Source organism: Anopheles maculipalpis, chromosome 3RL (genome assembly GCF_943734695.1).
Source record: "Anopheles maculipalpis chromosome 3RL, idAnoMacuDA_375_x, whole genome shotgun sequence".
NCBI lineage: Eukaryota > Metazoa > Arthropoda > Insecta > Diptera > Culicidae > Anopheles > Anopheles maculipalpis.
The window spans coordinates 36,678,018-36,702,929 of NC_064872.1; the positions used below are offsets into that span (position 1 = coordinate 36,678,018).

A 24,912-nucleotide genomic window follows, 5' to 3' on the forward strand; every position below is an offset into this window, starting at 1 on the left:
GACTTTTGAGAAAAATTTGAAACTATACATTAATGTCTACAAGGTATTTGGAAGGTTGTTGACGCTTTTCCATGGTTTACTGACGATAATTCAAAACAATTTTAGTTTACTTTTGAGGTTTTCTATGCTTTCTTGGACATTTTTGGGTTTGTTCCAAGGTTTCACTTGGAGATTCTCAAACATTTTCGACGAAGCTCCGCATTTATTTGACAGTTTTCCAGATATCTAAAATATTGTGAAAAATTTAAACACCTCCTTTTTTTATTCATAAGGGACGGCCAGGCCGTATTGCTTAAAGTTAACTTAAAAGTATGATACTCCTTTCATCTTTGCCGGGAGACATTTTCGTCTCCGAGCCGATGAAACACCCGCTTTCTTTAAATAAAAATTTTTAAAACAAAATTCATCGGGAAGCAAAAGCCTATTCTTGCTTGGAGATTTCACATTATCTCCTTCTTTCACTTGAACTTCAAGAGATTTAAACGTCTACTTTCGGGATTTAGTTAAACTTTCAATTCTTACGAAGCTATAAAGCAAGTCCTGCTTATGAGATGGTGATCCGGACGAGGTTCGATTACCGATCTTACCGTGTAATGATTCTTGCCTCTACACACTTGGTCACTGAGCCACCTCTATATGGTTATGAGTGGTTTAATATCGTCCGAAAGTAGATTTAACATAAGCATTAAAATGAAAATGGTGCACATTGACACGAGTTAGTTTGAACATTTTTTTCCTAATGCGTCAATTGTAATTTGAGTCAAGGAAAAAATAAATCATCGTTCAAATAATGTCTTCTTTTTATATTATCTACTGCATTGTTACTGGTTCCGATTCGACGTGAAGAAATGACATTTTACCAGTTTGTAGCTTTGAAAAGCATCGCACAAAGAGGAATTAAATGAGCAGCAGTATTGTTTCATCAGTCGCGCAGCGCACGTACCCAACATTTGGAAACACAACCCACTCAACGCCATTGCAAAGTCATAATATAGCATTTATGTTTGTAATAATTCCGATTCACTGGACAGTAAACGAGCAGCACGATGAAAAGCATTTGAAGGCGAAGTAGAAAATATGCCAACCGTAATCGTTAAAGTGCACAGTCGCTTTGTTTGCTTATGGTCACATCTATTAACCGATGATGACCTTAGGATGACAGTTTAAAAAAGTTAAAGACACCGGACTTCTTCATCATCATAAACGAGGGCCTCGCGATATTCGTTGGTATGTTAGCATAGAAGGAAATGCAAAGATGCAAAAACAAGGCAAATGTGCGAGCCTGGATGCTGGAACGTAAGGCTGCAAATGAGTTAAACTGGTGGCGAAAAGTGAACGAGCAGAGGTTTTCTAATTAGAAACGATTATCCAATTAATTCCGGTGCCTGTTTCTCTGCTTCTTTACGGCGAAGCTGTTTTTTGACGGTTAAACGCCTGCAGGGTATGCAAAGTGGTGAATTTGAAACTCATGGATGCACCATTTCTTGGAATCGGCCGTTCGGTACGGGAAATTGGTGACGGTTTTCCTGCTTTAGCTTCGTTAGTGTGAGTTAACGAGTGAAGAGTATCACCCCCAACACCTCCACCGGTCCATTTGACCTGCATTCGGGAAACCACATTCGGAAATTGCATCGTTTTGCATCTCGATGATTAGCATGCCGAAATGTTCGACACTGTGACTGTGCCGTTAAATTTAATTTCAATTCCTTTTTTCACGACCTCAAGTGCTATTTTCTCCTACGAAAATGTTGCAGAAACTTCGTATAGCTTTATACTAAAGTGTCCTATTTCGTTTCGTTAAGTTTTTTGGATGAAAATTCTTCTAACGATTAGGCTGATTATGCAATCCCATACAACGTGCTTTCGGGATGGAAAATTTTAAATGGCTTTAAAACCTTATTCTATTCGCTAAATAAAATAAAAACAATAAAACAGAAATACCGGAATAGGATTTTCTGAGTTTTCCACTACCCACCCATCCAACATTCGTATTTTCGGTCGAAATTGTTCCACTTAAAATGGGACAATTTAATTGATTATTTTATTTTATTTGAAATCATATAAAATTTAATAGGGCAATTCGGTATCATCCAAGATGATGGTGCACATGGAGTGAAAATGACTTTAGTTTCACCTCAAACCGATTTTGCTCATGAACTTCTTTGCCCGGTCGATACGAACGCGAAGGAATGGACGGACGAAAAAACGAAGAGGGAAAAAAATAGAAGTGAGTCAATTTCCTGCTATAAACATATCTTTATCGGTCGACCTTCTCGGGATGTTGCTTGCCGAGGACATTTGGCGATGACCGACCAATCTTCTCGCATCAGGTAGAGAGGCCATTAACCCCAACGATGAAGGGAAGGTATCGACAAATGGCCAAATAGATAAACGTTTATTACGGTGTGAATTGAATTGGTGGAAAAGATTTAAAACCACCGGTCACCAGACACAGCAAATGATTGCTCGATTCGAAGCTCTGAGGGAGGTCGTGTAAAGGTAAACTTATTGGAATACATAAAATAATAGAAAAAAGTGCTGAAACGCTATTACAGAGACGAGTGTGTAGAAAGAAGGAGGAGCCAATAACCTATTAACAAACACAGATAACGTTACAATTTTCCTTTAGCTGCCACTTTCCGAACAGTAAGATGAAACGGTGGCAACAAAATATAAAGATAATAAAATGTGATTAAAACAGTAACGGTTTATGATGCGTTTAATGATTATTGATTAGATAACTCGTTTTGTTGATTGCATTATGGTAGGGTTTGAGCAGGAAAACGGCAGGAAATGCATGCGACAATGTACGTTTTACCGCTTAATGGTGAATATTTTGCTCAATCAAAATACACGGTCAATGTTATAGCTTTGGGACAAAGTAAAATTTAATTTTGAATAAATTGTTTTTAAAACTTTTTGATTTGTTTGAATGACCATAATACACCAAACATTTTAGTTGAAATTTCTATGCCTATCACGTCATGAACGGGGATTAATTTCTCTTCCAACCGTCGTCCTATACTGAGGACTTACTAGTTTAGCAAGCCAATCCGGCGACCGGCGTGATCTTTACACCAAGAAGAAGAGTCCTATAATTTTTATACTTTATTTTTACTCAAAAACTAATATTCTTTTCTTTTATGATTTAAAATCCTCTCATGTTGAGTACTTATTTCCGGACTTGTTTTGTGACTCTGATCTAATGCAATCTGTTAAGTGTGCTAAATTTACCATTGCTTGATTATATTTAATAATTTTTCACCAAAGTTGTTTGACAATAGCTCAACAGTAACTTTCCAATGCAAAGCGACAAACACATGACAAACAAACACATAAACATTAATAAAGAATTTTTTTTTAAAACATTGTTTATTTAAAACAACTTAAAAACTAGCTAACAAAAGAATAGTGGGGTACATGTAGGGACGACGTACAGGTTTTACAAAGAACACTTAAGGATATTTTCATCAATCACAGCATTGTTGTTTCCAACAATGTGGATGATGTAGTTTGCAAACAAACGTAGGATAGGAATCCTCTTACTTATGCTAATGTGACTTAAAATAGGTAAGAGGAGGGAAGTTGGTTGTGGTTTGGAACAATGGCTTCCATAGCCTGCATCAGTGTGCTCCAAGCACTAGACACCCTGGAGCACAGGGCAAACTTGTGCTCCAGAGTCTCTGTCCGGGAGCAGAATGAACAGGCTGAAGGAGCCCGATTCATCCTGTCGAGCAGCAGTCCGTGTGGCACCTTGTTGTGCACCAGCAAGTACAGCATCGAGCGTTGGTTGGAAGAAAGTTTGTAGCTGGTGACGTTTTTCCAGATCCATCGCCAATCCGTGGAAGGTGACTCCATAGCCACTTTGGAGTCTGGAAGTCTGTCGACCATCATTTGCCGCAAACTTTTGGTAGTGACTGTAGATACCGGATGGTATGCGAGCTGCTGGATTACCATCCGAAGGCACGGATACGTTGTGGCCTAGATTCGGGGGATTCCCAGCACAATCTATGTGCTGAGCCCCGATTTTCAGGCAACCCTGCTCTGCAACGTACCGATTCACCAGCAACGCTGTTGTGGTAATGGCGGGAATGTGAAGATTGAGTCCACCTCGGTTGCGTGGAAGGGCCAAATGGGTTAATGGGATTCGAAAACCCCCAGATCCGTCCCACAGGTAAGACCGCACCGTCTTGGAGGCCAAATCGATGTCCATCGATCGTGCACCACACACCGATGCAACAAACCAAAGCTTGGGCAGAAGGAAAGTGTTCAAAAGCACCACCTTTTGCGCCAAATTGAGGTCTCTAACACGATGCAATCTGACCAAATGACGGAACTGTTGGATCACGTTTTCCCAGTTATGCCTCATGGCCTCCCGTATATTGTTCGTGAACAATATACCAAGCAGGCGCAATCTTTCTACTTCCCGCAGCCACGGAACATGCATCGGGGTGGTTGTTGGTGTGATGTGTCCTATGTCCAGTGCCGTTGTTTTTTCCACGTTCAGCTTCGCCCCAGCGGTTCTGCCAAACGCTTCCATTGTTGTTTTAACCTCCTCGAGTTTGGGAAGGGAGGTTGTCACCACCGAGATGTCGTCAGCATATGCGTTGATCAGGTCATCCTGATCGCAACAAATACTTTCTAATCTGGAGATGAGCGGATTAAGGTAAAGGACAAACAGGTGCATGGATAAAGGATCACCCTGTCTGACAGAGCAGCGTATGGGAAACGGCGGGGAAAGGTTCCATTTACAAGGATACGGGAGGAGGATCGTTCACCAACTGTTCGCAAAAATCGCACAAGTCCTGGATTGAAGCTCAGAGAAGACATAGTTTGCCACAAAAAACTTCTATTAAACTCTGTCAAAGGCCTGTGATAGATCAAAGGAAACGAGCTTACCACGCTTTCGCTGATTCTTGAGATCAACCACCCTCTCCTTATAGAGAGCACCGCTTGAAAAATGTTGCAAGGTTTGTTGCTACATTTTTGCGCTGTCGATAATATTCCCCACTTCCTGATTATAGAATCAAGACGTAGTTTAATAATTCTCGACAGTAGCTTGTAATCTGTGTTAAGCAGGGATATGGGTCGAAAACAAGAAATGGAGCCCGTACCTCCTTTCTTTTTCACTAGAACTATGACACCGTCAACAAAGTCTCGCGGAAACTTTCCTTCAAGAGCCTCATTCAAAATGAGATGTAGTTCCCTTTGGATTATCTCGTATGTACGAAGATAAAATTCCTTAGGAATCCCATCACGGCCAGGAGACTTTCGCGGCGCAGATTTTTTAATCGCATCGAGGATTTCATCAGGTGTGATCTCAACCATGCAATTATTATTGGTATCACAATCCTCTGGAATGATTTGGATACAGGTAAACGTGTCGTCCGTAGGCAAGTCTTCGTCAGAGTACAGTTGTTTGTAATATGTGTGAATGTGTTGTCTGATATCTTCTTCTTGATCAATCACTCTGCCATCTTCAGACAAAAGTTTGTCAATTACGGTTCGAGTTCGCCTGCGTTCCTCAAGTTGAAACGTGGACACACTCTCACCAGCAACACGAGTTTCGTTGATGCGTGTGTACTCTTCAGAGAAGCGTCTCTGAAGAGATAAGATTTTACCCTTGACTCGGTTTATATTACTAAGCTCGTCAGGGTTTGTCAGGTAGTTATTGTAAGAGTTTTTTAGAACTCTATGCAGGATGTCCATACGCAAGCTAAACGCGGAGTATTTTTGATTCGTCTTCCAGCGGAAAAACGATTTGATTTTTGGTTTGGCGAATTGAATCCACCAATCCATCCAGGAACTGAAGTTCCTTCTTTGTCTTGTCCATACGTTCCACTTGCATCTGAATTCCTGCATATTTTCCTGTGTTAATATATGAGGCCTTAACTGCCAGTATCCATTGCTACGCGATCTTTGGCAAATGTTAACTGGCAGGCAAACTCGAACCGTCAGAGCTTTATGATCAGAAAAGGCCAGTACGTGTAAGCAAGTCGTCCGTAAGTGTGTCTTGAGTGTCGATGATACGTAACATCGATCGATACGTGAACCCGAACTACGTGTGATATGGGTAAACTCTACAAAGTCGCCTTTGAGGGCCTCCCAGCTATCACACATCCCCATAACGTTGACAACATTCCTCAGAGCAGGGCTAATATTTCTCTCGCCCGTTGCGTCCTTTTGATTCAACACGCAGTTGAAATCTCCTGCGAGAATGACATGCTGAGATGCATTTCGCAGGTAGTACGCTATGGTGCGATTGAAAAACTCCTCCCGCTCTGACCAACGTTGGCTTCCAGAGGGAGCGTAAACGTTACAGAGTGTGGTAGAATTCTCAAGACGAAGACAGATTATACGTGAGTCTAAACTGCGTTCGACGTGAGAATATTTCAGGTGTTCCCGTATAGCGATCGCTGTTCCACGTTTATCAACATTCACGTTCGAGAGCACTTTGTACCCAGGAAGCGCAATGTTGCCATCATACACTTCTTGTAGGAAAATAATATCTGCGTCAATTGATCGAACAAATGAACGCAGAGTATTTATTTTAGTCGGGTTTGAGATGGTATTTAAATTAATTGAAACTAATGTGTGTGTGTTAGTCGGCGTGATTGTCTTAGCATTTTTCGGTGGTCTGCCAGGCTTACGCCTGACTGATTCTCCGATCGATGCGTTAGACGCGTCACTGTCAGTCTCGTCTTGGTTTTTACGCTTACCTTTTGTTTCAGCGTCAGGATTTGTGGTAGGAGGTGTGGGGGTAGGATCCCGAGGAGCTTTGAACACAGGTACAGCTATCGCCGTACCGCACTCGAGTTCCTTCTGCTGTGCTGTTGATGTCGAAGCTGCCGCTGCGCTGCTCGGTTTCATCGGTGCCACCGTCAGAGCCTTCGGTGCTACGGTCGGTTCCGTCGGTGCCACTGTCGGAGCCTTCGGCGCTACGGTCGGAGCCTTCGGTGTCACGCTCAGAGACTTTGGTGTTTCAGTCGGAGCCTGCGGTGTCGCTGTCGGAGCCTTCGGTGCTACGGCTTTGCTAGTGAGCGGTGTACCCGCTACTTTTAGCGTTTTTGCCGGAGCTTTCGGTGGTGCAGTGTTTTTGGGTGCTGTTGCTGTTGCTGCTGCTTTTGTCACTCCAGCATATGATGTGCCTTGCTTAGCCAAGCTACGCTTGCTCTGCATGCATCCCATGCCAGTGTGTTCGGGCATCAAGCAGTAACGGCAGTACGGATTTTGCCCATTATATGTGATGGTGGTGCGCTCTTCCCCGATGGTAATCGTCGGTCCGATTTGGAGTGTCGGTGATTTGAGGATGATCTTCACCGCGATGATCCCAGTTTTTTTCCCCGGCACTTTACTATCCGGACCGTACTCAGTCTCCGTGATAGAGATGATTTTGCCGAAGCAAGACATCGCTGCCTCGATTTCTGCTGCCGTGACATACGGCGGAAGCTCGTGCAGCCGCATTTCCGTTGCACCATCCTCTAGCAAAATCGGCAGCAGATATGATGCTCCGTCGATGGTCAGAAAATGCTTCCCCTGGTGTTTCGATACGATCTGCTCTGCTTGTTGCATCGTTTCCGTCTCAACGTAAACGATTGCCGTCGAGGTGCACATTTGGATCCTCGTGACGACCTCTCCGGCTTCAAGCGTATCGACAATAAAGTCGATCACCTCTGAACGGGAAGGGCGTCTCGGAATCCCTTCGTACACTATTTTTAAAGTGTTTGCCCTAATGGGCCTTGGTTTGATTGTCTCCATGACAATTCGAAAAACTCTGGTTACGAGATGACAAAGTACTCTTGCTACTTGAAAAAAACACGTCTGCTCGCTGCAGCAGTCAAGAGTCAACTGCATCAGCACACAGGAGGAAGATTTGGCTGCAAGATGACGATAGCAGAAAGCAAAGCAAACTGAAGAATAAATGGTAATAAAGAACAACCAAAGTGTCTGAACAAAATAAATTGATGAAATATGTTTATTTAACGTTTCAACTTTCAACATTTGAAAGTATGTGTTTGAAGTCTTCAACAGAACTCTTAAACATGAGTTTGCATGTGGAAAATCTTGCATGAAATATAATTTCATTCAATATTTCAAACACATAAGTCTGAGAAAATTATTGAATGCTATAATTAAGAATATAAGGAAATTAAAGGTAATTTAAATTTAATTTAATTAGCATACAATGCAGTGAAAACACGGCAACTGATGTAATACATGTGTAAACCGAATGGACTTGCTCCATATGCGTGGCCATAAAGAACAAAGGGTCATCAAAAAAACAAAAAGAATTTGTAGTAAAATGTATAAACCATTTTCTAAACACAACACAAATGGGTTTCATTTCATGTGAATTGGTTGTTCCATTATTTCAATTTTAATGTTTATACCAGTGAAAATGTATTCCTAAAGGACTTCATCTTAATTATGATAAACTTCTTTTAAAACAAACATTGGTATACGATCCAAAATGTGTCATATTCTAGTAAGCTATATTCATGATATCGAGTCGTGAAATTACTTTATTGTGAAAAGGAATTCAAATCACTGTATACACACTATTTTCCCGTCAAACTAGTGCGACACATTTCCTAGATAAAAAGGTGCAAAAATACTTTTCACTATCATGTACACTCGTGTCTGCGATTGTTTCGCACGTATTGTACGGACGATTGTACAGCAACCAGTATCAGTGTCAGACGTCTTTTTCTTCTCCTAGTCCAGAAGCAACAAGCGTCACGTGAACTTCCTCCTTGACCACAATGTACCATCTGCCCCTTCCCTGAAATTTTTCCCCTTCCAAACGCTCACAGAGGACATGCGCAGCAACGAAAACCATCGAAATGCTTTAAACTGTGACAGCAAATGTGATTGTATCGAAAAGTGTTTTCCACTAGCGGTTTGAAATTTTTAAGCTAAACTGCTTGTGCAACTATAAAATATTATGCTGCACAAAATGATGCTTTTTGCGTTTGGAAAAAAAATAACTTACAAAATAAAGGACAAAGTGCGCACGCTGTGTTCGCCACCAAACTTGCACGACGGATACAAACTATCGCCAAAATGCTCGGCGACGGATAGATGATGCATGCTTCGTCGAGCGAAAGATCTTTATCTTTTGCCTTGGGGGAAAATCTGAAGAAACTAATTAAGAATAAACTTGTTTTCATAAATCACATCCACCAACTCGTGCGGGTTGATGGGCGTTCTATGTGTCGTTGTGAAAGTGCCGCAACAAATGGATGTATCTGTGTTAGCGAGTTGCTTTGAAGTTGGCGCACCAGGATGAAGTTGGATGATTAAGAACGGAACCGAAGATGGTGCCGCACAACTACAAAAAGTGAACAATTTATTTTAATGAAAGTATGCTCCTCCTTCGATGGGAAGACTTGCTGTTTAGCGCATGCAGCGATAGATTGCTTCCAGAGCGCGAAAGAGTTTTGTTTATAGCGAGCGAAAAGCACTATCAAGGTGACAGTTTTCTTCGCCGCTGAGCGCGTCCAAATAAACACTAACACGCGAAAAAGCACCGTCAAACATTGTTCGAGTTCTACGCAAATTTTTCACATTTGTAACTCACCCACTTTAACAAGCCTGCTCCGTCTGTCTTAGGGCGGGCTGGTGCGTACAAGTGAACAATATTTTTCACCAGACGACGAAGGGAAACATGAGCTTTTCCAGTTTATCACAAAGTGTAATCATTTGCAACTTCGTTGTCACAGATTGTGTACAACTTTTTGCATCCCTAGACCGGTTTCATCCTTCCCATTGCGTCCTTATTCCTTGGGCAATAAGAGTTTTTCGTGCAGCTCATGGCATACATTGTGGGGCGGAGAAAAAGTAGCGTCTTGCCCCATTTTCGCTACCACCCACATACTCGGTACACATTGGGAGTTCCTGTTGAAGATGAAAAAAAAATGAGACATGTGAAGGTGTCGTATGTTGGGCAGGGGTGAAGCAGTAGCTCACACAACAACAACAACAGCACAAAAAAGCACAAAGTTGGCCGGAAACATTTTGCATTTTGTTCCGCTTGCGCAACCGGAAAAGTCGTCCTTCAGCACCAACACCAGCTGAGGTTCTGCTAACGGTTCTGAGGACACATTGGCGTCACAGCTTCCATGTACACCCACACACGATGTAGAAAACTTTCACTTGTTGGATTTGCGTAAACAAATCGGTACGGGTTTGTAAATATTTTAATACTTTCCGAATACCGTGGAAGGCGAAAGGCGGAAGCTTAGGCGGAAAAGTGAATGAAACAAAACAAATGAGAAATAAAAAAGTAATCGCATGGTGAGATTAAATTCGTTCAGTTCACTTTATTCTCCAAAAATCAGTTTTCCGGTTGAAGGTGTTTTCATTTTTCTCCGGCTAGATGGTGACACCTTCTCGTTGGGTGAGTTTATTAGTCTATAGAGAAAGAGACAGAGGAAAGAAAAAGCTATCCACAGCGAAAAAAAAAATCGTACGGGTAAACAATGCGAAACTGTTTGCATCACGTACATCGTTGGAACCATTTTGTAAAAGTTTGCACGTAAGGATAGTTTTGGAGTACGTATAACTGACTTATTTTCTGTCCCAATGGAGAGGCAATATTAATTCCCAGTAAGACGATCCATTTTCAATCCGCTTCTATGTAGATCGTGTTTTATTATGTACAGACTCGGGCGTGTTCATAATTGTAAATTTATTGTTATCAGTACGCTAACTGTTCGAATTAAATAAAACTTTTTGTAGTCATATAAATGTAAAATTTAAATGATGAAGAACAAGCGAACTTGTCACTTATGTTTAGTAAAAAAGTAATCAAATTGAAGCTACTATTAGAATATTGAATGCACAATATAATCGAAAAGTCTAAATTAAATGTTTGGTTATTGCATTATAATACCAGTGGGTTTTTAAATAAGAAGGTAAGTACGTAATTCGAGCTTGTGTGGGCCCGTTGGTCTAGACGATAACGGTGCCAGTCTTTGAACGGCAGGACCGAGGTTCAAATTTCAACCGTCCTCCCGTAGTGAAATAGGACCATCCTCACTATCCTGATTATAGTTTGGCTGAAGACCGAGGCGGTCTTGGTGTCGAGTCTGCGTCGGGGTTTGTTAGAGGTTCCGATACGTGTCGGAGAGGTGGAGTGCCTCACCAAACGGTCCATACGCTACCTGGGTCCATACGTATCCACGAACATCTTTCTTGGAAACCACACGTGGAGGCGGCCGTGGACAAGGCCCTCCGTGTGGTTTCAGTGGTTACCTCGGTGATGAGGAATCACAGTGGCCCCCAGGTGGCTAAACGGCGTCTGCTGGCAGGTGTGGCGGAATCGGTCATTCGCTACGCCTCACCCATATGGGCTGAAGCAGCAGACCTGAAGTGGTGCCAAATGAAGCTGGCACAAGTGCAAGGGCCGCTGGCACGGGGGATCTCCAGCTCGTTCCGCTCGGTCTCGTACAAGGTGTCAGTGGTGGTGGCCAACCTGGTGCCGTATCGCTTAATAGTGGCGGAAGACGCAAGGTGCCACAGGAGACTTTTAGCTGACAATGGAATCAGCAGGAAGGAGATCCAGATGTCGAAACGAATGGCCACGATCCAGGAATCGCAGTGCTCGTGGAATCGGTCAGCGGCAGCAACAACGGCCAGTCGGTATGTGACATGGGCTCACAGAATGATTCCCGATCTGCATCAGTGGATGGGGCGGAAGCATGGGGAGGTGGATTTCTACCTCTCCCAAAAACTCACGGGACATGGATTTTTCCGTGAGTATCTGCACGTGTGCGGCTTCACTACGTCCCCTGAGTGTCCACGGTGCATAGGCTTGGTCGAGTCAGTGGCCCACGTCATTGGGCTGGGGGACGAGCGATTGGATCCACTCAGACAATTTATCAATGAAATTGCTTGAGAGTCCAGAGTGGTGGGATCGCATACAACGCGCGGCAAAGTCGATCCCCACGGTGCTCCAGCAGCTATGGCGAGACGAGGAAGCGATAATAAGTGGGAGGACGAATGCTGCCTTAACAGAGAACGACGAGGTTGGGCTGGACAGTGTGGCTGCTCTCTTTGCCGAAGAGATCGAAGAGGAGGTCTTGCTAGACATCACAAGACGGGTCAACGAGGCACGAGCAGCACGGCAACGGTCAGCTCGCAGCGGACGTGGACGAGCCAGGGCGGAGGAACGTGCACGGAGAAGGCTAGCAGCTGATGTCGCAGTAGCATCGACAGCCAGGGAAGATGATATTCTGTGAGCAGCGGCGAAGGCAGAGCGTGCAGGAACAGCTCCACCTCCCATTCTCAGACGTAGCTGTGCGCGAACACTTTCCCCCGAAACGGTGCGACTTCGGCATGAGCGCCGAATCTCCATGCGGAGGATATGGAGAGCTAGGGTAAGGGAGGGAACACTTCCACCTGTTCCTCCCGGAAGGAGACGCCACTGTCGAGAGCCTCCATCAGCGGCGGATTTGAATCGGTCCAGAAAGAATCGTAGGGCTAATGCTCGAGAGAGGAGGAGAAATCGAAGAGTTGGAGAAACTCACAGAGTCCGCGAGTTTTCTCAAACTAACACCGAGAGGAGGCGGTCGCTTACCCCAGCGGAAGATGCCTCGCTTTTAGAGGACATCACTTCGGGACGTTAAGCGTGCAGGCGTCAGTGAAGGACGAATATAACAGAAGCGGTGTATGTATAGAAAGACAAATAGAGGTGTCGCAATTATGCCTAAACCTATACCTAAACATCTTCATCACGCAAATGATTCTTATTCACAAGTGGTTTCCAAGCCGACGAAGTTCACTGGCCGGTGAAGCTTTTCGTTGGCGCCTCTGGAGGCCGCCACCTCCCATAGGCTAATTCACTAAAGGCTCAAATAATATAAAAGAAGTAGCATTTCTGTATTAGTTTTCAAGCAGCCGTTCAAACAGAATTTGTTAGCTGTATTTTGAATAGATTTAAGCTTAAGTCATCTCGACTGATGTCGAATCATTTTGCGTTGAATGCTCATCTACAGCGTATAACTCTGGCTCAGACAAAAGTGTGTGGCTGCGGTGACGGATTCCACAATGTGGATCACCTTCTGTGGTCCTGTCCAGACGACCGGGTACAGAAATTAGAGAAGTGTTGGCTACCAGTAACCTCCCTTACATGATGCTCCTTTTCAGATTCGCCAGAAACAACGGTCTTCCCCTGTGATTCCACATCCGTAGTATCCTTTCAATCCTTATTCGTTTCCACCATTCCTTCTTTGTTAAATGTTGTGTTGTTAAAAGGGTAAAAGAGGGTTAAAATTCAGCTTGCTAACATTCTCAAAACGATGTAGACTAGATAAATCCCAGAACATAGGATGTGTTTGTCACTCTGGAATGCTGAAACAGTGCAATGATTACTGTACAACTCAAGAGCAGAGGTAATCGATGTAACAGATTACTTTATAAGCTGCCATTCAGCATGCTCCTTTTATTCAGTTGAAAAGAAATTGCCACGAAGAACTGTTATTGCTGCTATTTTAATAAATTAGTGAAAAGCTGTGAATAAAGAAATGAAGCAACATTAACAAAATAAATCCTCACCCAAAATTAAAACAGAGTGTAAATGTTGCCTGAGTACTGTAAATCCTGCTTAATACAAAATTGCAACCAAAGCTTACACTCTATTCGACCGAACCTGTCAAGTTGAACCACTGCAACATAATTAACATTTATTTATGCAACCCGATACAAACACCGGGACAAGCATCTTATTGATTTCTTGTCATAATTTATCCTAAACTAGCATTCTAAAGCAAGGAAAAACAAGACAACACATCAAGAATGATGTGCCAATAGACCCAAATCCTTTTCATTTACCGCCCAAACGTAACCAGTCCGACCAAAAACTCAGAGGCAGCCAAGGCTCGTGCTCGTAAAACGTCAGAAAATACTGTCGATCTAATAAAACTAAACTGCACCGAGGCGGATCACCGTGAATTGTGACCGATTCGGTAGGCTTTTCCTTTTCTCTTACGGTTTTGCACCACTAGGCTGCGATGTGTGTAAGGACTGTCGTGGGTTGGTTGTTGTGTGTATGAGTGCGTGAGTGTGGATGTTATAATGCTAATAAAATTTCCAATTTATACAACGTTGGTAATAAAATAAGGATGTGAAGCGTTTTTCGGCTGCTCTCTTGTGAAAGCATCGACGAAAGAAAACAGCAGACATACCAAAGTCGAGTTGGACATTGGCTTTTTTCTCCGTCGACGGGAGTTTTCCTTCCCATCAGCAAAGTTTGATGTGTGTTTGTGTTTGTGAGTTTTTTTAAAGTGAGCGGGAAAACGTAGATTGCAATCTACGCCAAGAGGTAAAGTTTTCTTTTTTGGCCTGTGGAAATTTTGGACGATGTTTGCACGGTGAAAAACGATTGAGGTAGACGGGAAAGAAGAAAAGTGTAGATATATACAAACTCACACACACATATATACGATAGGCTTAATCCACCACGTTTCGAGCCCAAGCGGAAGTACCGCCTGTGACTTAAGCAGCACGAACAGGAAACATACCGAACGATCCATTTCAAGCAACCGGAAAACCAACCCGTCTTGGTATGGACGGACGGATGGACGGATGGGATGGCAAATCTTGTACCGTGTGAATACGGTCCGCCACCACGACGAGTTAACGAGGTAGTTGTGAAGAAACAAAAAAACAACAACAAAAATACCAAAACTCGAAGGAAACGTTGATGATGAAAAGCTGGTTTGCTTGAGAAGTACAGAAGACGTGAAAAGTGTAAACACTTTTACCAACCATTTCCATCCGATGCTTGCCTAACCGGATGAAACGAGGGGAGGGTTTAGGGCATACGGGTGGCACGGGTGTTGGTGAAAATTCAACGAAAGAAATAGCGGAAATACGTTCATCCGTTCGTGCCGCCTCGTCTTGAAGGTTACCCACCGATCCAACGCCTTTCGTTGTGTTTTGATCCCCATAGGGTTTTTCCTTCGATTCCCTGTGGCAGTCAGACCGTCGGTGTATGTATTCTTAGCACTGGGACCAGATGGGGCCATAACTATAAATATGAAACGTCACCGGCGCACGAACGGTCGAGTCCAATGAGCCAGCCAGCGGACTAGCCAGTCAACACAGCTGGAAGGCTCACCACACCGTCCCCCTTCTCAAGGGAAGCAGGTTTCCCACGTAAAAGTGTTTATAAAAATCTCTGATATCCGGATTTGCTATTTCCGGTGATAATTTTTCGTGTGCGCACCACCACTTGGCCACCAGTTCAGCTCGGTTCGGTTGCTCACGTTAGTGTTGGGCAGGCGAAGTGAGGTCGAATTGGTGTTTTTCGGTTTCCGGCAAGCGTCTCGCGCGGTAAATGGACGATGAAACCAGAGAAAACGCAAAAAAAAACACACAATCCGACGGGAAGGAAATCATTAAAAGCTTTTCAACACTTCCGTTGGCCACCATTTGGGGTAAAAGCGAATGAAGATACATGATAACGATGTTTGGCACGTGACTTTATGAAGCCATAAAGTTTGACCGCGTTCCCTTTCTTTGCGGATGCGGACGAAAAATACACCTGAAAATTAATGTAAATGACTTGAAATCTTGCACTCCCTTACCTGGGGTGGATATCGTTCCGGCAGTGTGTGCAATGCCTCCCGGTAGACGGCGAGGGCACGCTGCAGTTTTCCCTGATCGGCGTACAGATTGCCGAGCTGCAGCAGTGCACTGATGCGGGCGTTATCGTGTGCTGCCCGGTCCCGCAGCCCGGAACCGTCCAGCTTGGTGCCTTCCCGCAGTACGCTGGCCGCTTCCTGGCAGCGGCCCAATGCTATCAGTGAGGTCCCAAGGTTCAAATAGGCCACTGTGGAAGAGAGAGAGAGAGAGAGAGAGCGAGAGAAAAACAAAACTCATCAGTGGGTTAGCAAGTTGAGAAGTTTTGAAGTGCAGAACACGGTGCTTTTTATTCACAGCATGAAATGCACGATTTATGAGCTAAATTAGCTTTCCCATCACGGTTTGGATTGCTTGTGGGAAGGCGCAAGTTTTCCACCTTAAAGTTCCATTTCTGGAAGCGGGTTGGTGGTTTTTTGGAGTTGGAAAGTCGATGAATACTAAATGAATTGGAATTTCAGTTTGAATCGAAGAATCCACTTCACGTCGGAACGAGATTAGAGTTCAACTCAACAGCAGCAAGAATTGGGACAGGAGAATTCACATGCACCCTAGCCCTCCTGATCGTCCCTACAGAAAGGGCGGCTAGTGTTAAAAAACGTACGGAGGCAATAATACTCGGGATAATTGGACATCACTTCCTGTTGCCACGTCAACGTCGTAATGAATGGAAAACGGCCCTCTTGAGATGGGAAGGACCACAACAACAACAAAAACGAAAAACGTTGAAGAATCATGCATCTTTCCTCCAACTCCAGTCTCATTCACTTGCTGTGGATGCTGTATCTTGTGCACTATCAACTAGCTGAGATGGTAAAATCCTTGACGATGGTTTTGGTTTAATGCTGCATTTGGGTAATGAATGCTACTACACAGGTGCCCCCATCCTTGACGTGTTTTTTTTTTATGAATCTTTTGCCCCACTCAGAGCATAAGGATGATGTTTACGTAGAACCACCGTCGACACACTGTACGGATATGCACACGAAGGCCCATCCCGCAAGCCTTTTAGCGTGATTTTATGACGAGTGAAATCGTAAAAAACGAGCAGCGTGCTTCATCCGTGACGAAGGAACACTCAAGCCTCAGCCTCATTGACAGCACAACATCTTCCTTGGTACGCCGTCGATGGTACGGATGTGTACGGGATCAGGCTTCAAGGATCTCAAATCCGGACACTGATGACATAGTAGCATCCCCGTGTCGCATCCATTAGGATCTGGTTTGCAAGTACGAGCGAACGAAAAAGAGACGCGCCAGGACACACCGAACTTCCCGCAAATGTTCACAGATAACAGAAGGCCGGGTCGTTTTACTGGCCCCTCGCCCCACAATTTGCATTGCTGCCTTGAAGTTTTGGCGAAAGTACAGGAGCACACGTTTGTGTGGCCCCGGTTGTTTTCGTCCGCTGTTTCCCCGGTTTAGAAACTAACCCAAGCGTTGATGGTACCGCCGAGTAAAGGCTATAGTGTTGCAAGTGGTGTAATCATAATTACTATGAAATATTAAATGAGGAATGTGGTACAGGAACTGGAGAAGGATTTTCCTTTCATGTTGTTGCTCTTGTTAGCACACAAGGCAAGTAGGTAGACCGACAGACAGGCAGGCAGGCAAAAACATTGCTGAGGTGTTTTAGTTAGCGACGCTCGCAACCGGGAAAGCGGACACGAGAAACCGGACGAGAACGTGCGGATAATCAAGAAGAAATGATGTCCTCCTTCCACGGTAGCGACAGACGCGCTACCAAGTTACGTTCCCACGTTCACACGGACCGGTAGAAAACGCAAAGCTCAGCGAAATGAGCAAGACAGCAAGAAAAATGGAAAAATGAGGTGAGCAAAGTAAGTAAAATCGTTGAAATCAAGCCATATACACACACGGCTTCATGATAAAAGAGCACACAAAGTGTCAAGTATCTTATGAATATTAGAGCGCGTTTTTGATCAACGGTAAACTGGTGGATGGGAACAGCGATTGGGACTGCAGGGAAGAACTCAAGAGCAGCTTGCTTGACGTGAACGAAGCTTTTGTGTGATTGCTTGTAGCAGAGGAGCATTGGGAGATTTTTGTTTTATTTTTGGTCTAAGATTTTCTACTGTCAAAAGGAAAGTATACGTTAGAATAGGGAGCATCCGAAGTCGTTAGAGAGGGTCATTAAATTTAAAGAGAAAAAAAACATGCTGAATGCTATAAATTCCTTTAAAGAAAGGTTTTTTTACTTTGGTTTTTGGGTCACATTTGATTTTCGTACAAAAAGAAAACGGACTTACTTAAATGAGATGTAACATATATAATTGTAAACATGCAAGCTCATTTTTGAAGTGTTTTCCAATTTTAAATGATAAGAAGGAGGAATAATTTTATTTATACTAAAGAATACAAGGAGTAGCGAACAGTCATGTAATAGTGAAGTTCAGCTTGATTACTTACAACTGTAAAGTATGTGGAGAAATAGTAGAAAAAGCTTTGGCAAGATTAAATAGCTATAATTTACTATTTGGCTTATAGTTAGTTACCTGGCACTAACGGTAGGGTAATGCATTGAACATTCCAACAATATCTACACACCTTTATGCATCCATTGTACAACTCAACAATAGAATTGACAAACTATGTACCACATGATTTGTGTAGTAGTTTCCCTCCGAAATCATAAAGTAAGAGTAACGTTTCGCATCGAAAAGATTAGAGCATTCTTCTGAAACGTAGAACAGTGCACAAGAAAACGACCCAAGCCCCGATAAAACCGCTATACCTCACACGGCCCTCCTTTATGTTCACCAAACCGCACAATGATTGCTAAATGATCTGTGCAAAATGGACAAAAAAACAAACGGGAATCAAGTTACAGGATATATTTCCTTCGGTCGGTGTTTTCGTTGCTCTGTAGACTGATGATACGTTCTACTAGCTTTTCCAGCCAATTGCATCACTGCGTTCGAGCGCCCGCACCATTCTCGGCCGAACTATGGCAAACGTACAAACGTTGGGACGATACACGACGGGCAGCCAGTTAGCTCGCATGGATAACCTCAAAAACCGAAGAACACAGCATCAGCGGCAGTATGTGTGCGGCAATTTTTACTTAAGGTTCTTTTTTTTTTTTACTCCAACGGTGACAAAGTTCATCGCTTTCAATTTCTTTTCAACCTGCACGAGGGAGGCGATCCGTCTTCTCCCACGGGGAAAACAAATTCCTTCGCTCACTGCGCAAAACGGAGCAGTTTCTTCGCCAGGCGAAGGACTTCTTAGGTGGTGGTGGTGTGCGTGTACCACCTGTGTGTCCATGGTCTCACTACCTCCACTGCTCGTCCCACCAGTTGAAGAGGGACGGTTCTGAACGCGTGTTACACCACACCCAAGCTTATCAGCAAATCTGATCACGTCCCATGGGTCACGAAGCGTCGGAAGGAAGCAAAGACGCCAAAGCCTGAAGTTCCTTAACGATGTCTTGCAGACATTGTTGCGCGGAAGGAATGGGAAGATGTATGGTTTCGGTACGGGGATTGACGCAGTTTTCTTTCAGTGTTTCTCGCGTGTCTCCAAGACCTCAGTACTGTGTGCAGAGGGAAAGCAAGACGGCACGACGCTCCGTGCTGTTCATGTTGCTCGTTGATCACTTGTTCATATTTGCTTTCTTCCTGCACGTCCTGTCAAAGAGATGCTGACCCCAGCCGGTGGTCCACACCCAGTTCCTAACACACCGCCAGCTCACAGTCATCATTCAAACACACTGCAGTGGAGAACACATCAGCAGTTGTGCTATCATAAATATTAAAGTCTAGTCCTCGGTTAGCTGTCGTGGCTGTAGGTTCGCTGGATGACATTCTCGTTCCCAGTTCCTAACGAAAAAAAAAAAAGAGAAATGCATCGTACGACGACTCGTTTACTCGCCATTTATGCAATGCATTTCCACTCCCGGGTTAGACGTGCTCCCTGCGGCTTGCCCTGTAGCGCTGTGTTTGCAGCCCAAACGGATTGCAGGCAGTCTTTTGTCGGCATCGGAGGCCGGTTGCAAAGTTCAGCGCACTTGCTACTCGGCGGAGTCTTTGCACCGGAATGATTAAATTCCCAAACCGGTGAAAACCGTCTGAAACCGTGTCGTCATTCCGTCGTTTGACTGACCTTTTCCACTGCCGGACAGTCATTGTGGGGGAGTGCAGGATGAGATGCTTCAGAAGTATAACTCCCATCGGTGGAGCAAAAAAAAAACAGCATCCCCACACAAACTCGGCACGGACTCGGAAAGTGGACACTGTCACATTCGAGTTTTGCTTCGTATCAGCGTTTGCAGCAGCAATGTGACACTGCAACGAGAAAACTTCCAGTGTGTTGGGGGCAGTGCAGAAAGCAAAAGCAAAAAAAACAAAACGTCAACCCCCCTAAGCAGCTTCGAAACAAACCAACAACGAACGGAAGGAGTTGTGATGGTGGCCAGCAACGTACTGTCCGTCGGGTCCGGCATGGAGAAAACTCAAGCACAGCACCACGTCGGAAAAGCAAAGTTGAATTATCATCTATTTCACAAAATTGGAAGTAATGGTGCGGAAAAATCATTTATATTTTCCTCCCCTTTTGCTGTGACCCGGCTCCGGATCTCCTTAGGCGGGCGTTGTTTGTACGTGTGCTGGGAGGCCACGTGTGTGTCATGTGTTTTCTTTGTTTGTGAGCATCAGAGTGTAGCACAGCAGTTCAACGATGGTTTGAGGATGAAGTTCAAAAATCATATCACATATGGTGTGTGGTTTGTTGACTAGTGAAAACCCCGAAGCACACATACAGAACCCGCTTTTGCACAGCAGTGTGTGATCAATCAGGAGGAAACGAAGGAGAAATTAAATTTTGTGGATCAGCTGAAATTGGAATTATTGCTAGCCAATCATTGGTCCCGTTCCGGGTGACATCGGCTGACGGTGGGGGGGGGGGACTCACAATTTACCGGATGTATCGAATTTAGACGACATCCCGCGAGAGGAAGATTCAATCGATTGGAATCACGAGCTTGCAAACATGTGCCGGTAAACCTTAGCAATAAAACAATTGCACAATTAGCTTCACAGGACGTGATAGTAAGGGCTAATGCATCTTGAAAAGCGTAAAGGTAGAAAAGCTCATCCCGAGCACACAAAACCAAACATTGGATGGTTGGTGCGCAATATTTTTCAGCATAAATATGGAACCATTTTCCAGCGGAAATCCCTCATAAACGGCTAAAGTTCCAGGCTCTTCTTCTCGAGCTTTTATTGGAGCGCATCTCGAGCACACAGAAAAAAAGCCCCCCATTAGTGTCTGTGTACACGGGTGTATTATTTTCCCACCATGCTCGAGTACTTTTTGTTTTGCGCTTCACTTAGCATGGGTAAGCTCTTTTGTAGTACGAAAACACCCCAGCGCACAATAGTTGGCACACATGCTCTTACAATGTAAGGGAAATGTTTTTCGGGGAATGTAGTGCCGGGAGGTGAAATAATTCATAGCGTACACAGTAAATTAAGCAGCTTTCAACTTTCCTATACGGCTTCCGATAACAAGTAGCAGCAGGAGAAAGTTTTTCCTTTTCATTCGGCAGGGAAAATGGAAGAAACAACACTCGAATCGATACACACACTCGCATACACATTCGGAAGAGAATATACATACACACACATACACACATACAGACGCTTTAGGACACGATGAATCCTCTTAATGGGTGCTTATCATGTAAAAAAGTTTGCCGCTTTTATTTCACTCCGAAGGGTGGCGGCATTGGCGAGCCCCAAACCCAATTCCGTCGCATTCTCCCTTCGTATGTAAAAAAAAATGCATTCCGTGTATCTGTGTATGTGTTTGCGACGTTGATGCAAGTGAATAAATTATGAGTGAACAATATTATTACCGTGAGCAAAGCATATGAAGAGGATGGAACCACCTCATAACACCTTCCAGAGGTCGGCAAGAATAGTGTTGACGATAAATGGGACTTTTGCGTGATTTTTCCTGTACGCGATCGATCGATGTTTTTTTTGTTCGTGAGCAAAGAAACATCCTTCATTTGGTGACGAGGGATGGTACAACGTTCGTAGGACCGGCGTCCTATCGAATCAGATCGATCGAACGATAAAACACTTGCCACCAGCGTGGTGTGTGATGGTGCTCTAGTAAACTCGTTGGCACGTTGCATCTGAAATGGACGGATATTGCTGTGGGCCAGACAGTCACATACACACACACACACGCAGAATTGTGGCCACCGTGCAAGGGAAGCGAACTGTCCCAGGGAAAAGACAGCCAGCAGACTGTCTCCGTTCGTTTTGCGTTTGATGCGTCGCGATGCATCGGCTGTCATGTAGACGGTGGTGACTTTCGACTACGATCGTGTGTCCACCGTGAACAGGTTCAACCGTGTAAGCTCAATCGCACACGTAATCGAAATTGATTTTACCTAGTTTCCTCATTTCGGTACCGCACACCTCAGGCAATCGGGGCAAAGTGCTGCCGAAGCGTGCTTCAGCCATGGTAGAAAGTGTAGTTTTCCCGACCCGAAAGGATCAAACTTGGTTGTTTAAGCTTGGTTTCAATTAAAGCACTAATAGACTTTGATTTAAGTCTTGGGAAAGAACGTGCGCTGTTCGTAATGCGTTCGGCTAAAGAAACCCGGAACGCCAATCGTTAGACACACAAACATTCCCTGCTAGAAGGATGTCTGCTGATCGATTAAAATACCATCAATTATGTTTTCAATCAACACTTTACCACTCACAAAACATGGACGGCATTCGTAACGGGATTAATCAGTTGTAAAATGGGTGCGTGTGTGTGTGTGCGTGTACCTCGTAAATCTAAATTATACAAATGGCAAACGAATAAATAATTGAATAACCTGACGCTTGACTGTCTAATAGAATTCCAACCGGCCCGTCCAATCGCTGCGCTTGCAGTTCCAGGCGTGTGTTTGCTTGGCTTCGTCCACTGCCAGGCAGAATTGTCCAAAAGTAAACAAACTGTTTGCACTTCTCTTCGGATTCCCTTCCTTTCTCCTAAAAGTATGCAATTTGTAGTTCACAACTCCACTTTTTCCAACCTAACTAGCGACAGTGGGGGTTTTGGGGGGTTTTAGCTAAAACTGTCAAATTATATCCAATAATTTGCCAAAATGCACAATCGTTCTCCGCGCGAGTGCGTGATAATAAATCAGCAACAGTTTTAGTCTTTATTGCCGATCGCAGGCCGAGTGCGGCCGTCCCTGCTATTGTACCATTAGTATTGCAATGGAACTAATTTGCACTCAACGGTGGCCTGCACAAACAAACACCCACCAGCACTTTTGGACCGAATTTTATGTCCATTCGGGCGTGTGGACTGGCACTATCGGGAATGTGCCGACATCCTTCGGGTCGATTATGGGTGGGGTAGGTAACGGTGTAAAGGTGGCCTTAATAAAATATAAACTAATTTATAGCCGTGCATATCCATCAAGGGCGTTGTGTTTCCGCTCATGCATTGATGGTGATGGCAAGTGTCGTCCGATGGGACGGACAACGGTGGCCTACCATGCAATCAGCGCTCGTGCGTGCGAGCCACCCCAAATCAACAAAGTGCCAGTGTACGCCCAACGCTACACCACGTTTACATTGCCCGGCCGCGGCTGTTGAACTGTTTGATTAGGCTCTCATTTAGCCTTCGACGTTGGACCGAGCGGACCGTGCCCATCCTGGCCGACCGGCGACAGAAGGCAAACATTATCACTTTGGGTTCGGGATTTGAATTGATTGCGTTGCAAGTTGTCTCTGGTTTTGGCGAGATGTGGCAGCTTGATGGAACGCCCGAGTGATGATGGATGCTGGTGCAAAAAGGGAACCAACAAGCGCACGTTGCTGCCCGCCGGGCGATATAAAGCCGAACCCGTTGGCGGGGAAGAATCTGTCGGATTTGATTGATATGTTTAGCGCTTCTCCGAAGTCCGCGAAAGATGTTTGCCTACGCTCGCATAAATTATCGACGTTGGTTCTTAAGGTGACCTGAAGCAAATAGATGTGTAAATGATGAACGGGTGTACGATGTACAGAGTGTTGATAAGAGTTGTAAGCTACCGAGGAACCACTTTAAGCTCCAAGAGATCCCAAACTAGTAAATATAGATTTGCTAAATTCGGTGCTTTAAAGTGTATGCTGACCTTCATCAATACAAGCCGCAATTAAAATACGTCCTCTTTCACACTAGAAAGGATTCCTGCCACATCATCCACATCCCACAGTGCCATCTGTCAATGCGTTGCCACTCAATCTTCCATCCAGAGCCTTCAGACATCAGTCACTTTTCCGTACATAATTTACTCTCAGCAAATTCCCACCCCGTAAACGATTAATCACTTTGAGACCACCGGAAAACGCAAAAAGGGTGTATTTCTTTGCATTTTGGCATTCCGTCTCTACGAACCTTTTGGACTTTTGTCGCCTCTCCCGGGCACAAAAAAAAAACAACCTTCCCCGGGCAACTTTACACATCTCGAAGGAAAATGGGAATGAATGTGAAATAGAAAAATAACACAAAAAAAGCGATCAAAAGTAACCCTCCGCTGGTGATGCGTTGTTCCCTCTGGTAGCCCTTTGCTCCCCGCTTCGCTTTGTGGTCGACGCCACTCGAGAAAGTTTTACCCCATTTTTTGTCAGGCCCACCACGGAAGTGAATCCCGGGGTGGTATAATTTCAATTCAATTTCCGCTTTCTCGCCCACTGACGGCCAGTGGTTTCGGTTTCAAGGGAAAAATCCTTAGCTCACACCACGCTGTCCAACTGTCAACCGTTTTACATTAATGAAATCATCAATTTCACGCATACCTTTTGCGGACCCCAAAAACACGTGGCGCGTGTGCGTCAGAGAGCGTGGAAAGGCAAAGGTGCGGTACTCATTTTTCCAGTTTTTTCTAAGGGGTTTCTGTTGTGGATACTGTCGTGTCTCTTCTTTTCTTCTCCTTTTGCTTGTGGAGATAAATCTGTTTTTGCTGGGGAGCATTTTCTTTTCCACGGCGACCCTTTTCTTTTGTATAAAGGGAACCTTTTCTAGTTGCGCTTGAAGGTACCGGGAGGATCGAGACATTTCAATTGGTCAACCCGTTTCAGTGGACGGTTGGTGACCAAATTTTACTCCAGGGAGATGGAAGTTTGTAGACGAAAAGAGACGAAAACATACCCTTTTTTTCGTTCTGCCTTCTTGCGTACGTTACCTATCGTTACCTTGGGAATATTCTTTCGGTTGCTTAAGCGACAGCTAACGACTGCCATGGTA

At 44.4% G+C, this 24,912-nt stretch overlaps 4 protein-coding genes across 4 annotated transcripts in view; 3 read left to right on the top strand and 1 right to left on the bottom strand.

Annotated features, from left to right (window-relative positions):
* The window catches only part of LOC126565024 (uncharacterized), a 494,010-nt gene that overhangs the window by 393,392 nt on the left and 75,706 nt on the right, over positions 1–24,912 (top strand). The window lies entirely within an intron of this gene.
* Positions 1–24,912, top strand: part of LOC126564579 (probable 26S proteasome non-ATPase regulatory subunit 3) — a 561,792-nt gene that overhangs the window by 359,556 nt on the left and 177,324 nt on the right. The gene's annotated exons all lie outside the window — the stretch shown is intronic.
* LOC126564595 (zinc finger protein 596-like) overlaps positions 1–24,912 on the top strand; it is a 394,155-nt gene that overhangs the window by 227,415 nt on the left and 141,828 nt on the right. The window lies entirely within an intron of this gene.
* Positions 1–24,912, bottom strand: part of LOC126563938 (protein O-mannosyl-transferase TMTC2) — a 157,003-nt gene that overhangs the window by 2,037 nt on the left and 130,054 nt on the right. Inside the window, exon 7 of the mRNA XM_050220801.1 lies at positions 15,591–15,835. Coding sequence (XP_050076758.1) covers positions 15,591–15,835 — 245 coding nt within the window. The remainder of the gene's footprint in view (positions 1–15,590; positions 15,836–24,912) is intronic.